At 41.0% G+C, this 17,840-nt stretch overlaps 1 protein-coding gene across 1 annotated transcript in view; it reads left to right on the top strand.

Annotated features, from left to right (window-relative positions):
• LOC119973053 (deoxyribonuclease gamma-like) overlaps window positions 1-17,541 on the top strand; it is a 35,827-nt gene extending 18,286 nt beyond the window's left edge. The window contains exons 6-8 of the mRNA XM_038810499.1: window positions 12,102-12,259; window positions 14,482-14,578; window positions 16,881-17,541. Of these exons, the coding sequence (XP_038666427.1) occupies window positions 12,102-12,259; window positions 14,482-14,578; window positions 16,881-16,979 (354 nt within the window). The 3' untranslated portion in view covers window positions 16,980-17,541. The remainder of the gene's footprint in view (window positions 1-12,101; window positions 12,260-14,481; window positions 14,579-16,880) is intronic.
• The last annotated feature ends 299 nt before the right edge of the window (window positions 17,542-17,840 follow it).

Raw genomic sequence — 17,840 nt, 5'->3', positions numbered from 1 at the left:
TCTCCTCTAGTCTCTTCTCTCCTCTCGTTTTAGTCTTTCTGCATTTGCTTCATAGATTCCCTACAGTGCAGAAGGAGGCCATCCTGCCCATTGAGTCACCACCAACCCACCAAAAGAGCACTCTACCTACGCCCACTCCCCCACCCTATCCCCATAACCCCGTGCATTGGCCATGGCCAATTCAGCTAACCTGCACATCTTTGGACTGGAGGAGGAAACCGGAGCACCTGGAGGAAACCCACGCAGACACAAGAAGAACGTGCAAACTCCACACAATCACCCAAGGCTGGAATTGAACCAAGGTCCCTGACACTGTGAGGCAGCATTGCTAGCCACTGTGTCAGTGTGACACCTTCTGAACTGAAACCAAAAACCCCATATATGATAACACCTTTGTCTAACTGGAGTTTTACCCTTATACAAAAATACCAAATTAAACTCACTTATCCAACAATACAAACATATATTACTTAGGACAATATCTGATTCATGGCAGTAGGAAGCAAAGTGATAAGTGAAATTGAAACATAGCGGAAACAAAGGCCAGCATCAAATAAAGTCAAAATATGGAAAAGTGTTAAAAAGGCAACATTACAGGCACTCTATCAGAATACACACAGCATTCAAAACAAGGTAGATGAATTGACAAAAGAAACAGGTATGACCTAATTGCCTTTATGGAAAGGTGACTCGAGTGTGACTAAGGCAGGGAACTGAATATTCAACTGTATTTGATCTATCAAAGGACAAGCAAAAAGGGAAAGGAAGATCAAGATGTACAATCAGCTTGGGTTGAGCTAAGAAACAGCACGCGGCAACAGCCATTTATGTTTGGGATTATTTAAAGGCCACAAAACAGTGGTCATAGTCATGCTAATTAATAATATAATTGTTAAAGAGCTTTTAGGAAAAAGTGACCATAATATGCTTGAATTTTACATTAAGTTTAATCCGATTTAGGGTCTGAAAACTAAACAATAGAAACTATGAAGATATGTGGAGCAAGTTGCTGTGGTAAATCTGGAAAATAAATTAAAAGATATGATAGAAAAGCAATGGCTAGCCTTTAAAGAATTAAGACATGGTTTACAACAAATTTGCATTCCTTTGAGGCAACCAATGGGAAAAATTATCCACCAGTGGTTAACAAGATAATTTAAAGATACTATCAGATCAAAGAAACAGGATTATAAAATTGACACAAAAAATGCCTGAGAATTGGGGGCATTTTAAAACTCAGCAAGGAGGACCAATACACTGATAAAGACAGGGAAAATGAAAATAAACTAGTGAGAAACATAAAATGAACTGTAAAATCTTCAAATGTATGCAAAAATGAAAAGATTAGCAAAGAGAAATATGGGCCCATTACAGGGCGAGACAGGATAAACTATAATGGGGAATAAGGAAATAGCAGAAAAACGAAACCATTATTTTGTCTCAGTCTTCACAGAGGAAAATTCAAAAAGCCTCCCAAGAAAACTCGGGAATACTAGTAAGAATGGAAGAACTGAAAGAAATTAGTATTAGTATAAAAATAGTACTGGGTAAATTAATGGAACAGAAAGTTTGTAAATCCCTGGACCCTGATTGTCAACATCTCAGTATGTTGAAAGTGGTGACTGTAGAATGCATTAGTGATTATCTTCCAAAACGTGATAGATTTTGGAACCGTTCTTGTAGGTTGGCAGATAGCAATTGGAACCCCACTACTTCAGAAAGGAGGGATAGAGAAAACATGATTTAAACACCTGTTAGCCCAACATCAGTAGTAGGGAAAATGCCAGAATCTATTATTGTTAGACAGGAGGGGGGGTTATTTTAGACAGCACTAATTTCTGCTCTCACCACTTGTCCATAAGCAACTGCTGTTCTGATTTGCTTCCCCCTTCATGAGCAATGATGTATTTCCCAACCCCTCAGTTTTGGTGTGATTCAATTTTCTATTAATAACTCAACAGCAAACCCGAAATAGGATGAACTCAAAGAGTTAGTTTATTTGCACACACTCAAAATGTGGGAGGTGGGTTGTCACCTTTACTCATTTACATTTGTATAGTAAAAGAGGGACAGAGAAAATAATGATTGGCAATGCAGAGAGTACTGAGAAAAAAACTATTATTTTGTGTGGGTTTCAGAGTTCAGAAACAAATTCCAATGAAGTATTCCTTCATGTAGTGTAGTTCAGTGGGTTGAAAACCGATGTTGTATAATTCACTTTTCCTGGGGTGTTCACTTCAAACAGTGAGATAGGTATGCAGAGATTAATAAGTCTTATAAGTAATGGTACAGAAGCACCAGCAAAAAGAATGTAGAAAGGGCCAGGTATTCAACCTGGGCTGAGATCCTCTTCTGTGAGGTTGCTTATAGGATTTTAGACCAAGATTTTGCAGTACAACAAGGGAATATTACTGGTTACACTAGAGGTCCCTGTGACATGACTCCACATTTTCTCTGAAAGGGAATGCGTATCCCTTATCTGGGTCCCGAGATTGTTAAATGTCCCAACCATTAAGAAATGATAGGAAGGTTGCAGGATCCTTTGTCTTAGCAGACAATAAGACTCCTATTGGCCAGCTTCCATTATGAAGTGCAGATGGCCTTTGTATAGTTCTCTTTCAATCTGATCTGTGCAGCCTGGAAGGGGGACTTTAGTGTTTCTTCAGAGATAATGAGGTGCAGGTTTCTTCAATACTGCCAAGTCTCTACATAATTGGTAGCTTAGAAAGTAAGGTTGTATTGGGCAGAAAAAACATGGATTTATGAGAGGGAAATCATATTCATTTTTTTAAGGGTGTAACTAACAGAATAGATAAGGAGAAACAGTAGGTATGGAATATAATGCGGAAAAATGTAATCGAAAACAGAGATCAATCAATTTCTAGATATTAAAAATATCTAGGGGTACAGAGATGGTGCAGGAAAATGGTATTTGAGTAAAAGATTGGCCATGAACTAGCTTAATAGAAAATCTCTCTGGCCACAGTTCCAGGAATCTCTCTGCTCCTGCTCTCAGTCAGAAGGATGCCTCTGCATACTTAATACCCTGAACGCCTATTTGCCAAGTAACAACTTCAGCTCAGACCTTGGTTCCTGCTACAGCTTCCACTTAATTCAACTGCCTCCAACCACATGTTAAATTTCTCAGCTTATGGTACTTTCCAATGCTAATCAAAAAAGAGGAAATAGATCCTCAGAAAAAATATGGATTTATTTTACCTACATTTTCTGTAGCCATTTTGAGTTTCAATAGGAACATCGAATAACTAACAATGTAGGCTTGTGTTAATCCCTGAATCATTATTTACAAAGGCCGCAAGCAACTTACTAATAAAAACCCATTGTCTTTATCTTGTGGCTGCTCATGAGGTATAAGGAATAGTTATTGCTGTTACACCATGAAATATCTGAACTTAGGCTTCTTTAAAAGGGTGAATTGGTCAATTAGTCTTTGAAATTTGACTTCCTATTAGGGGTCTCCCACATCATTCAGGTGCGTTTCCTCTTAAGGAACAGAGCAACCGTGTACATGCAAACTCATGAGGAGGGATTGAATTATTATTCAGCACTGTTGCTTTACAGCGCCAGGGTCCCAGGTTCGATTCCCGGCTTGGGTGACTGTGTGGAGTCTGCATGTTCTCCCAATGTCTGCATGGGTTTCCTCCGGGTGCTCTGGTTTCCTCCCACAAGTCCCGAAAGACGTGCTGTTAGGTAATTTGGACATTCCGAATCCTCCCTCAGTGTACCCGAGCAGATGACGGAGTGTGGCAACGAGGGGCTTTTCACAGTAACTTCATTGCAGTGTTAATGTAATCCTACTTGTGACAATAAAGATTATTATTATATTCGCTAGAGTTCAGAAGAATGAGGGGGGAATCTCATTGAAACCTATAAAATTCTAACAGGACTAGACAGGGTAGATGCAGGATGTTCCCGATGGTGGGGGTGTCCAGAAGCAGAGATCATTGTCTAAGGATACAGGTGTCATGTGAGAGTTCCTTTAAGAAATGGGTGTTAAGAAATGTACCTTTATGAAATGGATGGTTACCGTGATGTCAGAGAGTGGGTGGAGCTGGGCTGTCTGTTAGCTTTTTACTTTTGTTTCAGGCTGTTTGTTGCAGGGTGTATTTTAGTTTAGTTTTCAGAGCTGGATAGCTGCAGTCACAGCCAGGAGGTGTATTAGCCTCTCTCTCTCTGTATGTAAGGACTGTATATCGATCCTTTGGTGATTTAAAATGAATAACTGCTCTCAATAGTGAATTTAAACCTGATCTTTGTGTTTTAAAGGTTTTTTAAAAAGTCTTATGGATGTTAAAATGAAAGCTTAAAGGATTACTTAGTGTTGTATTCTTTGGGGGTTATATTTGAATTGATGGTTGCTAAGATGTTCACTGTATGTTTTAAAAAGTTTAGCTTGGGTTCATAGAAAAAGCATTGTTTTGCTTTAAAAAATACTTTTCCATTTCTGCTGCACCACACCTGTAGAGTGGGCCGTGTGCTCCCCATACCACAATCTAGTAAAAGTTGTGGGCTAGGTGAACTCCATGATACACTTTGGGGTTCTCTAAACCCTGGCCCATAACAGATTTGGGGCTCGAGGGGCATAAAAGTCTATCTATTGGATTGGCTTAGTGAACGTAAAGACAGTGAGGGGTGAGCATATTGTGGGTGCTTTTTGGGTGTGGTATTTTAGTTTAAGTAGGGAGTGTGTTGTGGACAATGGCTCTTTCAGAGGCTCTGAGGTTTTGGGGGGTGGAGACGGTCACACGCAGTACCTTACGGACGGAGACTCAAAACAGACTTTTAGGTTTGGCAAAAACATTGCAGTTAACATGACCTGACAAAATGCAAAAATATGAGCTACATAAATATGTAGCTGAGCATTTAAAATCGCCTGAGATACAGTCTGACTCATTAGAAATGGCAAAGATTCAGTTGTAGATGAAGCAACTTGAACATGAAAAAGAATTAAAGCAGCTTGAATATGCAATGCGAGAAGAAGAAAGAGAAAGGGAGATACAGATCAGGGAATGAGAAAAGGAGAGAGAAGAAAGAAACAAAGAAAGAATAGCCCTAGCAGAACAAAAAGAAAGAGATAGCGAGGAAAGGGAAAAAAGAGAGTTTGAACTCAGAAAATGGCTATGAAACATAACAGTAAGTTAAAATTGACAGATGTAAGGGGAAATGTACAGTTGGAGGATAGTACTGAGGATAGTGAGAAAGAGCGTCATAGTTGAAGGCTTGGTGGGGATTTTAAAAATATGTCCAAGCATTGCCAAGGTTTGATGAGAAGGAGGTGGAAGCCTTTTTCATTTCATTTGAGAAGGTAGCTAAACAAATGAAATGGCCACAGGATATGTGGGTATTACTGATTCAAACAAATTTGGTAGGTCGGGCTAGTGAAGTGTTTGCATCACTACCGGGGGAGGTATCTGGGACGTATGAGGAGCTGAAAAAATCCATCTTAGGTGCATATGAACTAGTGCCTGAAGCCTACAGCCAAAGGTTTAGAAATTTAAGGAATGAATTTGGTCAAACATACATGGAATTTGAAAGGATCAAACCGAGTAGTTTTCATAGGTGGGTGAGGGCTTTGAAAGTAGACCAAACGTATGAAGCTCTCAGAGAAAGTATACTTTTGGAGGTGTTTAAAAATTCAATTCCTGATGTACTCATGTGGAAGAACAGAGGGTTAAAACTGCGAGATTAGCAGCACAAATGGCGATGATTATGAATTAGTTCATAAATCAAAGCTTGGTTTCCAACATCAGTTTCAGCCTGTGAGGGATAGAAACTGGGGACATGAGAAATACTCAAGTGATAAAGGTAAAGGTGGTCTGATGGGAGATAATAAGGAGAGTGTACCTCAGATTAAAAAAGAAATCCAGGAGGGTGGAAGAGACATGAAATGTTTTCACTGTAATAAACTAGGCCATGTAAAGTCACAGTGTTGGTGGTTGAAGAAAAGCACTGGGAAGGCTAATGTGGTAAAACAGGATAAGACAGTGGGGTTTGTTAAAGTGGTAGAGGGAAGCCCAAGTGAAGCGAAGGAGGTTCAAAAGATTGTACAGCCTGATCAAGAGGTGATTGATAAGAAGGTGCCAGATCTCTTTAAAGAATTTACTTGTGTGGGTAAAGTTTACTCATGTGTATCAGGAGGAGCAGGTAAAGAAGTCACAATTTTAAGAGATACGGGAGCTAGTCAATCTTTAATGGTAAGAGATGAAGAGTTATGTAATTTGGGAAGAATATTGCCAGAAAAGGTGGTAATATGTGGAATTCTAGGTGAGAGGAGTAGCGCTCCATTATATAGGTTGGAAAGTCCAGTGAAGAGTGGTGAAGTGGTAGTAGGAGTAATAAAGAAACTATCTTGAAATGAAATTAAATGAAAATCGCTTATTGTCACGAGTAGGCTTCAATGAAGTTACTGTGGAAAGCCCCTAGTTGCCACATTCCGGCGCCTGTCCGGGGAGGCTGGTACGGGAATCGAACCGTGCTGCTGGCCTGCTTGGTCTGCTTTAAAACGCCAGCGATTTAGCCCCGTGAGCTAAACCAGCCACCTTGTCCATGAATACAGTTTATTCTGGGTAATTATACAGCTGGATTGCAGGTGGGAGTGATGCCTACTGTGGTTGATAAGCCAGTACAAAATCAGAAAACTGAAATGTTGAAGGGCGAGTATCCTGGGATTTTTCCGGATTGTGTAGTAACAAGGTCGCAAAGTCACAGGTTAAGACGAGAGTAGAAATCAAAGAATGAAGGTGAAGTTGAAGTGCAATTATCAGAAACAATTTTTGATCAGATGGTTGAAAAAGAACAAGAACAGGTGGAGGATGAGGCGGATATTTTTAGTTCAGGAAATTGCCGGAGTTACAACAAAAAGATGTAGAAATAAAACGGATGTATCAGAAAGCATACACAGAAGAGGAATCTGAGTGTATACCAGAGTGTCATTACCATAAAAGTAATGTCTTGATGAGAAAATGGAGACCTTTACATATGCAGGCGGATGCAAATTGGGCAGACATTCATCAAGTAGTATTGCCAGTAGGGGATAGAAAGGAGGTGTTGCAAGTTGCACATGAGGTACCAGTGGGAGGTCATTTGGAATCAAGGAAAACCCGAGCTAAAATTCAGAAACATTTTTATTGGCCTGGACTACATAAAGATGTAGTTAAATTTTGTCAATCATGTCACACATGTCAAGTGATAAAGAAACCTCAAGCAGTGATAAACGCAGCGCCCTTAATACCCATTCCAGCATTTGAGGAACCTTTCACAAGGGTCCTAATTGATTGCGTAGGACCGCTTCCTAAAACAAAAAGTGGGAATCAATATCTTTTGACGATAATGGATGTGTCTACTAGGTTTCCAGAGGCCATTCCAGTACGTAATATTCCAGCTAAAAAGATTGTGGAAGAGTTTCTTAAATTCTTTGCTAGATATGGACTACCCACAGAAATACAATCGGATAAAGGATCAAATTTTACCTCAAGATTATTCAAGGAAGTTATGGATAGTTTAGGAATAAAACAATTTAAATCAGTTGCGTACCATTCAGAATTGCAGGGAGCGTTTGAAAGGTGGCATCAGACATTAAAGACAATGTTGAGGGCTTCTTGTCATGATTATCCAGAGGATTGGGATAAAGGAATTCCATTCGTACTATTTACAATTAGGGATGCACCAAATGAGTCAACCAAATTCAGTCCTTTTGAACTAAATTTTGGTCATGAGGTAAGAGAACCACTTAAATTGATTACAGAAAAATTGGTGAGTGGGAAATCAGAACTTACATTATTGGATTACGTGTTAAATTTTAAGGAACGATTAAATAGAGCAGGTGAATTGGCTGGACAACATTTAAAAGTTGCACAAAATGTGATGAAACGGGTAGCGGACAAGAAGGCAAAAGTTTGTAATTTTGCCAGTGGAGATAAAGGTTTAGTGTTGTTACCAGTGGTAGGTGAGCCTTTGAAAGCATGGTTTTGTGGACCTTATCAGATTGAAAGGAAATTAAGGGCAGCACGGTAGCATAGTGGTTAGCACAATTGCTTCACAGCTCCAGGGTTCTAGGTTCGATAAGCGGCTTGGTCACTGTCTTGCGGAGTCTGCACATTCTCCCCGTGTGTACGTGGGTTTCCTCCGGGTGCTCCGGTTTCCTTCCACAGTCCAAAGATGTGCAAGTTAGGTGGATTGGCCATGCTAAATTGTCCTTCATGTCCAAAATTGCTCTTAGTGTTTGGTGGGGTAATTGGGTTATGGGGATAGGGTGGAGGTGTGGGCTTGGGTAGGGTGCTCTTTCCAAGAGCCAGTGCAGACTCGATGGGCCGAATGGCCTCCTTCTGCACTGTAAATTCTATGATTCTATGAAGTGAGGTGAATTATGTGGTAAAACCACCAGATAGAAGGAAGATTCACCGAGTGTGTCATGTGAATATGCTTAAAGGGTACTTTGAAAGGGAAGGAGAGAAAAAGAAGGAGGTTTTAATGATTCTAACTCAAAGTGAAGAACCAAATACAGCTGACTGTGGATTTGACATACCTCAAATTAAATTGGAAAATGGGGATGTTCTTAAAAATTGGGATAAATTATTGAGTTACCTTCCAGAGGAAAAACAAACTGACCTGAAAGAGTTATTGATATCACATGGGCAAGTTTGTGGAGATACATTGGAAAGTACTAAAATGGCTATACATGATGTAGATGTGGGAAATGCTGTTCCCATCAAACAACATCCAAACAGACTTAACCCTTTAAAATTGGCACAGGTTAACAAAAAGATTGAGATTATGCTTAAAACTGACATAATTGAAGTGGCTTGCAGCCAATGGAGCTCACCCATTATGATGGTACATAAAGTAGACGGTAACCAACGCTTGAGTGTGCACTCTGGAAAGAATGCAGTTACTAGAATGGAGTCTTATCCTATCCCACGTTTGGAGGATTGCATTGAGAAAGTGGAACAATCAGCTTTTATTTCCAATCTAAATTTATTTTAAGGTTACTGGGAGTTACCTTTATCCGAAAGGGTGAAGGAGATTTCAGCTTTTGTGACTCCAGATGGTATATACCAATTCAAAGTTATGCCATTTGGCATGAAAAACACCCCAGCCACATTTCAACGGTTAACTAACAAAGTTGTTTCAGGATTACCCAATTGTGCGGTTTACATCAACGATCTGGTAATTTTCAGCCAGACATGGCGATAACATTTAAAACATCTGATGGAGTTATACGATCAACTTCAGGAGGCGGGTTTGGTGATAAACCGAGCCAAAAGTGAATTTGGAAAAGCCCAAGTCACTTTCTTTGGCCATACAATCGGACAGGGTCGAATGGTCCCACAGGATGTGAAAACAAAAGTTATTGGGGAGTTTCCGATACCCTCGACACGACGGGAAATAGTGCGATTTCTTGGGATGAGTGGATTTTACCGGAGATTTGTACCGAATTTTAGCAGTGTTTTCACTCCACTGACGGACTTGTTCAAGAAGCGTAACAAATTCCAGTGGACAGCGGAGTGTCAACAGGCATTTGACGGCTGAACCACTGCTCCTGTGTTAGCCATCCCAAATTATACGAAACCATTCAAAGTGGCTGTTAATGCGAGTGATGTGGGCGTGGGTGCAGTGCTTCTACAAGACGACGACAAAGGGCTAGAGCGGCCTATTGGTTATTTTTTAAAGAAATTGAATTTTCACTAGAAAAAGTATTCAACGATTGAGAAGGTGACTTTGAGTTTGGTGCTGGCTTTGCAACATTTTCACATTTATGTGACCAGCAATCCATCTGACACCATTATATATACTGATCATAATCCGTTGCCGTTTTCGGTGCGATTCCGGAATAACAATGCAAGGCTGTTTCGCTGGAGTTTATTGCTACAGCCATTTCATTTAAAAATAGTACATGTGGCAGGACGAGAAAACGTGATAGCCGATGCTTTGTCACGAATGTGATGAACGGAAGCAGGTTCAGTTGGAGGAAGAAGAATGAAAAAAATGGACTATATTATTATACTTGTTTGCGTGTGTTGTTTTTTTTTTAAACAAAAAAGTATATTTACTGTGTGCATTTCTTAAAGGATAGGGAAAAGGTGAAAAATGAAACCGTCTTAAAGTTGATGGGTTTATTTTCTTGGGGGAGGTGTCATGTGAGAGTACCTTTAAGAAATGGGTGTTTAAGAAATGTACCTTTAAGAAATGGGTGGTTATCAGTGATGTCAGAGTGTGGGTGGAGCTGGGCTGTCTGTTCGATTTTTACTTTCGTTTTAGGCTGTTTGCTGCAGGGTGTGTTTTAGTTTCGTTTTCAGAGCTAGATAGCTGCAGTCATGGCCAGAAGGTGTATTAGTCTCACTCTCTGAAATCTAAAGACTGTAAATCGATCCTTTGGTGATTTAAAACTAATAACTGCTCTCAATAGTGAATTTAAACCTGGGGCGAAATTCTCCCCTACCTGGCAGGGTGGTGGGTTCCGGCGTAGCGGAGTGGCGCCAACCACTCCGGCGTCGGGCCTCCCCAAAGGTGCGGAATTCTCCGCACCTTTACGTGCTAGGCCCACGCCGGAGTGGCTCCCGCTCCACCGACTGGCGCCAACGGCCTTTGGCGCCATGCCGATTGGCGTCGGGGCCACCAGCGCATGCACGGTGGAGGGGGTCTCTTCCGCCTCCGTCATGGTGGAGGCAGTGGTGAAGGCGGAAGAAAAAGAGTGCCCGCATGGCACAGGCCTGCCCGCCGATCGGTGGGCCATGCCAGGCCACCCCAGGACCCCAGGGCCCGCTCGCTCTGCCTGCTCCCGCTGGCACAGAGGTGGTTTAAACCACATCGGCGGGAGAGGCCTGACAGCGGCGGGACTTCGGCCCATTGCGGGCCGGAGATTCGCCGCAGCGGGCACGCCGACCGGCAGGGCGCGATTCCCGCCGCCGCCGATTCCCGGGTGGCGGAGAATTCCGGCCACGGCAGGGGAGGGATTTCCGAAGGCCCCGGGCGATTCCCCGACCCTGAGTTGGGTCGGAGAATTCCGCCCCTGATCTTTGTGTTTTAAAGGTTTTTTTAAGTCTTATTGATGTTGAAAGGAAAGCTGAAAGGACTACTTAGTGCTATATTCTTTGGAGGTAGTATTTGAATTAATGATTGCTAAGATGTTTACTGTATGTTTTAAAAAGGTTAACTTGAGTTTATAGATTAAACATTGTTTTGCTTTGAAAAATACTTTTCCATTTCTGCTGTACCACACCTGTAGAGTGGGCCATGTGCTCCCCATACCACAATCTAGTAAAAGTTGTGGGTCAGGTGAACTCCATGATACACTTTGAGGTTCTCTAAACCCTGGCCCATAACACAGGATAAACCTTTTAGGACTGAGACAGGAGAAACATCTTCATCCAGAGAGTGGTGAGCCTGTGGAATTTGCTCCCACAGGAAGCTGTTGAGGCCAAAACATTGTATGTTTTGAAGAAGCCGTTAGATATAGCTCTTATGGGGAAGGGGATCAAAGGGTATGGGGGAAGGCGGGTATTGGGTTGGGTGGTCAGCCATGATCATAATGAATGGTGGAGCAGACTCGAAGTGCGAATGGCCGACTCCTGCTCCCTTTTCTATGTTTCTATGTTTCATCTGAATGGATCCTCACCTGAGCTAATGATGCAATTGTATCCATGATACTCACTGGATCCTCCCAATTGTGACAGTCGGTCAGATGTGACTAAAGATGAAAGCTGTGAAATCAGACAGCATGGATAGAAGAAAGGAAGAAATTGTGCTCAAAAGATTCAGTGCCTTTTCTGGAACACTATCGTTCAAAGCAGGTTAATTTTTTAAATTACTATGACCACAGATTATTTACAAATTCGAGGTGGTAGCCTAGTACCAACTAATATTTGAAAACAATTAGTGCATTTTACCAACACCAGCACTGGTAGGGAATAGCAACAATTTACTTCAACATTAGAACATAGATTGCTCTCAAACCTTTCAACATTGAGACAGTACTAAGAGCTGTGTGAGACTCGGAAAGATTGTGAAACACGACCGTCCTGTCTGCATTTAGATAGAGATGATTGTCTGTTTGTAATACCATTTCCTTTTGTCTCCAACAGTACTTTATACTTATGGGCGACTTCAATGCAGATTGCGACTATGTTCGCAAGAAGGAATGGCCAAATATCAGGTTGCGAAATGATACCAATTTTGTTTGGCTCATTGAAGATAATAATGACACAACAGTGAGAGAGAGCACACATTGTGCATATGACAGGTGAGACGATAGATTAACTTGGGAAAGAGTAAGGTCATTCTCACCTTGTGTGAAAATGTTTCAAGCGTAATCTGGCTAGCAAGTACGTGGGAGAGAGGGAGACATATGTTATAGTATAAAAAACACAGTAATGGAATATAAAATTCTGCAATGAATAGGAACTTATTATTTTTCTTTGTTCCTTTTATTTTTAATAAGAACAATGTGAACCATGAAACATTCTATTTCGTAACAAAATGTAACAATAATCTTATCCCTCACTCCCTAAAAATAGGAACAATGGTATCTCAACAAGGCAGTAAATATAATGAATTAAACTGACACCTAATCAAACATCCTGCATCGAGGAAAGCATCAAGATTGACGTCCAGTTACATAAAATCATAGAAAGTTACGGCATTGATGGATGCCACTCAGCCTCTGCAGCTCGAAAAATATCTATTCAGCCTAAACCAACTTTGTAGCTTTTGGTCCATAGTCCCAAGGAAAAAACAGTTCAGACCAGTATTCTTATATTCCCGTTTCTACTGTTTTTCCCTTCTGGAGTCTTGTAGGTTTTACCACTCCAAGTGCATATTCAAGTATTTTTTAAATGTGATGAAGTTTTCTGCCTCTACCGTCCTTTCAGACAGTAAACATCACCATATTTGGTTGAAAAAGTAATTTCAATTCCCTCCAGGCCTTTTACCAATTATCTATGATCCCAGGTTATTTACACCTCAGCTAAGACAAATAGGCCCTTCCGATATACTCCATCTAGGCTCCTCAAAATGTTATACATGACAATCAAATCTTTCCTTGCCTCTTCTGTCACAACGACAACAACACAGCCAATCCAATCTTTCCTCAGGCATTGGAGAGAGTACAGGGGAGAGTCACAAGAATGATTCCAGGAATAAAAGAACTGTAGCTATGAGGATAATTTGGAAAGGATGGGACTGTTTTACTTGGAGAAAAGAAGGTTGATAGGAGACTTGATAGTGCTATTCAAGATGCTTAGGGGTATAGCCATGGTAAATAGTGAGGAACTGTTACCACTCAAAAGAGCATCAAGAACTAGAGGGCACAAATTCAAAATAATGGGCAAAAGGAGTAAAAGTGATGTGAGGAAACAAATTTTCACCCAGAGGATGGTTGGAGTCAGGAAATAACTTACTAAGAGGGTGGTAGATGCAGGTTTGATTGAGATATTCAAAAGGAAGTTGGATTGCTATCTGAAAAGAAAGAACGTGTAAGGTTATGGGGATAAGACAGGGGAGTGGGATTTGGTAGAATGCACTTTCAGCGAGCCAGTACAGACTTGATGGGCAAAATGGCCTCCTTTTGCACAGTAAGGATTGTGTGATTCTGTAGTTATCCATTCCTGGAGCATTCTTATAAATCTCTTCTGTGCACTCTCTAGTATGGCCTTTCTGTAATGTGATGATCTCTTAATGAGAGCTTTGAAGTACAGCCGTATCAGTCTCTCTATAATGTAGAAAGTGGGAAGGAGGAAACTCTGACAGCAGCAACAGTGGGGAGAAACCACCTAATTGCACCAAAAATAATAATCCTTTTAATGAGAAATAGCCATTCGTACATTAAATAAAATAATCCTACTGAAATAAGAACAACTCATCAGAAAAAGCAAAAACAGGCTGACTTATTCAACATCAACAATCGATGCACAAAGAAATAAGGGAACGGAAGGAGAAAATAATTTTACCCTACATAATAAAAGCGAAATACTGTGGATGATGGAAATCTGAAATAAAAACAGAAAATGCTGAATAAACTCAGCAGATCAGGTAGGATCTGAGGAGAGAAACAGCAGGCAGGAATCTCCGAAACGGCGGATAAGTGTTGACTCCAGCGTAAACACCGGAGCGTTTCATGTCTAGATTGATATAAATCTGACCTGTACAGTAAGTTTTTAAATCAGCAAAAGCCGATTTATTTACCCTTATGTTTATCATTGGGGATGTGCACAAGTGAGTGAATCTGCTCTGCGTCACACATGTATGATCAGACATCTTTCATATTTGTCAATGTGTGATTGACAATTTGATGTTTTATGTACACATTTGGACTGATTTTGATGGACAGATTGTCTTTTTTAAATACCCAGTCTGCTCCTGTTTTTCAACAGTCAAACATTTTCTAGTTACATTGGTAAAGTTTATCCAGCAATGTATATTATAGAGATTTTATAACCACATTTCTTTCCATTTAAAAAAAAATAGGATTGTACTTCGTGGAGAAAAATTAGTAAAGGCAGTCATTCCAAATTCAGTCAATATATTCAACTACAAAGAGGCTTATGGCATGACTGAAGCACAGGTAATTCTATGGTTTCATGTCTGTATGGAAATTCTGTACACTTCCAGGGAAACACAGCATTTGAAAACAGCACACACCAACTGGCTGAAGGTGATATTTTTAAATTAATCTGAAGATTTACTCGTGAAATATCCAACATGCAGCAAGATATCAACCTGCAATAGCAGTAGCAATAACAGTTAGAAATTTTATAATACCTCCAACGCAATAAAACAGCCCAATACAATAAAAAAAATCCAAATTCCTTACAAGGTAAAAACAAAATCACTGAGTGGTGATGAGGGAAGGGGGAGGTGAGTGAATGGAGGAAAGATCAAAGTAAGTTTTGAAGTAAGGGATAGAGATCGCAAAGGTGGAAGGGCTTAGAAGGAGCATTCCAGAGTGTGGGTCATGATGTGTTGGGTATGCTGGGTCTGCGAGGACTGCGTTTACCAGAGCAGTGAGAGAGACAGGCTACCAACACTTGTAGAAGTACAACTCTATTTTATTTAACTATGAGCTGTTAAACATACTTGCACTGTGGGTCGACACTATGTTTGGTTGACTGAAGACCTAAGGCTAACCTGACCAGACTATACTGCTAGCACATGGTAGATGTTCGTGCTACTGATTACGGGCTCTGGCTGTCTCAGAGGCTGCATCCCGAATGAGCGGGAAAACTAGTGCCCTCTGGCTTTATAGTGGCCGTGTCCTGTCTGGTGATTGGCTGATGTGTTCTGTGTGTTGATTGGTCTTTCAGTGTGATGCAAAGGTAGAGTCAGGAAGGAGGATGCAAAGGAGGCCGGAGAGGAAGGAATGCTGCAACATCACAGTGAATGCATGGTAGAGGTTGGGAGACTGAGGCAGGGACTTATAGACAAGGACATATAAAATCCTGATGGGACTGGACAGGCTAGATGCAGGAAGAATGTTCCCGATATTGGGGACGTCCAGAACTAAGGGGTCACGGCCTAAGAATAAGGGGTAAGCCATTCAGGACTGAGATGAGGAAGAACTTCTTCTCTCACAGAGTTGTGAACTTGTGGGATTCTCTACCACAGACAACTGTTGGGGCCAGTTCGTTGGACATATTCAAAAGGGAGCTGGACATGGCGCTCGCGGCTAAAGGGATCAAGGGGTATGGAGAGAAAGTGGGAGTGGGATACTAAATTTGCATGATCAGCCATGATCATATTGAATTGTGGTGCAGGCTCGAAGGGACAAATGGCCTACTCCTGCATCTATGTTTCTATGACAAGGCTTGACAATGAGAACCATAGCATTTTAATGATTAAGGCAAGAAACAAGTTCAATGTGTAACGAGTGATATGGCTTCAGCAAGGGAATTGTCACAATTGGAAATTAAATATTTTCTGCTACTGTTTAAGATTTTGGTCACTGTATAAAGAGGACAAAATAAAACACAACATTGTGATTTAAATAATAAGTATGTCATAATAGAAACTGAGAGATTTAGAAACTGAGAGATTTGTGAATTAATTTTCTACCAAGGTAATTCCACATTGAGTGTGCAAATAACTGGCATTTCCAATTTTGCTCCTTACTAGATCAGCAAACATATACATAGTAGATATTACTTTCTCACAAATATATTCAGTTATATTTACTCTTTTATAAGAAAGATATATTTCTCTTTCCCAAATATCAGAGAGGACACATTGATTTAGTGATTCATCACAGCTACTATGATAACCACTGGAATTGCACATATATGGACATTGAATGAAGACAGATTAGGCTTGGCTGGCGTGTCCATCATCGCCAGACAGCCCACTGATATTCACTGTCAAGTTTTTTGTGTGAGGTACTGGAGAATTACTGCCAACTGCAGAAGTGTACCCCAGTGGGAAATGAAGACTTTCACAAAGCATTACTTTTTCTCCTCCCTGTGAGAAAGTGCCTAGCTTATCCTCAACATCCCCATACCACGAATATGGTTCAAATCAGAAAATCATCGAGAGGAAGACTGTGGGAAGAATCCATTTTGTATTACTCTACCCTATCATTTGTTGATGCCACAACATGCTAAACCACCATGCCACCCTATATCATAAACTTTTAAGCAAGCTCATTGGGCTGGTGACAGAGGAAATGAAATGAAATGAAAATCGCTTATTGTCACGAGTAGGCTTCAATGAAGTTACTGCGAAAGCCCCTAGTCGCCACATTCCGGCGCCTGTCCGGGGAGGCTGGTACGGGATAAAACACTACTCTGGAACGTTACTTGAGATTAAACACTGTATGTGTTTCTCCACCATGGTTAAATCAAAACTGACAGTCTCCTCTTTTTCTAACTTCACAGGCCCTGGAAGTAAGTGACCACTTTCCTGTGGAAGTAGATCTGCAGGAATCCCATGGCTACTTTTACTGGTTAAGATCTTTCAAAGGTTTGAAAGGGTAGAAGAATGTTAAGTACCGGTTCCATTAGTCCTAAATGGAATGACAGCACCTTGCTTCTGTCAACATTTTAACCTGAAAATGATTTCATTTTCCATTACATTGAAATATGACATCCAAACTTTTGTATAAACATTACATGAAATTTGTATACCTCAAAGGAGCCATTAATTTACACTTTTGTTACATACTTCCATTTGCCTACATCCCCTCATCCACCCTGAATAAATTTCAATCCAAACCACAGAAGGTCAAATCATAGATCTTGCAATCTGCTATACGATCACCTTAACCTCTATTGACTCTCTATTCCCCCGTGTTGACTTGGCAAGGTTTTCATTCTATTTTTGGATTGCCTCCACAGTTTCATTCCACATTATCTGACTGACCCTCTCTAATTATACATCCCAACCCACCACTCCTCTTGTGATTCTGGATTGCTGCATGTCCCTGACTGCCCCCACCCACCACCTCCACCATCAGAAGCCAATTTTTTATTTACAGTTGCCCCAATATGACTGGAGTAAGATTCAGACATCAAACTGCTCTCCCCGCTACCACCACTCTTCCCCCCCCCCCTCCCCCCCCCCCTCCCCCCCCCCCTCCCCCCACCCTATGCAAGAAGTGCTGGGGATTTAGAATAAGAATCTTTATTAGTGTCACAAGTAGGCTTAAATTAACACTGCACTGAAGGTACTGTGAAAATCCCATAGTCGCCATACTCTGGCGCTAGTTCGGGTACACTGAGGGAGAATTCAAAATGCCCAATTAACCTAACAAGCAGTCTTTTGGGACTTGTGGGAGGAAACTGGAGCGCCCGGAGGAAACCCACGCAGACACAGGGAGAACGTGCTGACTCTCCGCA

The sequence above is a fragment of the Scyliorhinus canicula genome, chromosome 11 (genome assembly GCF_902713615.1).
Source record: "Scyliorhinus canicula chromosome 11, sScyCan1.1, whole genome shotgun sequence".
Classification (NCBI taxonomy): domain Eukaryota; kingdom Metazoa; phylum Chordata; class Chondrichthyes; order Carcharhiniformes; family Scyliorhinidae; genus Scyliorhinus; species Scyliorhinus canicula.
The sequence above is the reverse complement of the archived record's forward strand: the minus strand, read 5'-3'. Positions and strand labels throughout refer to the sequence as shown.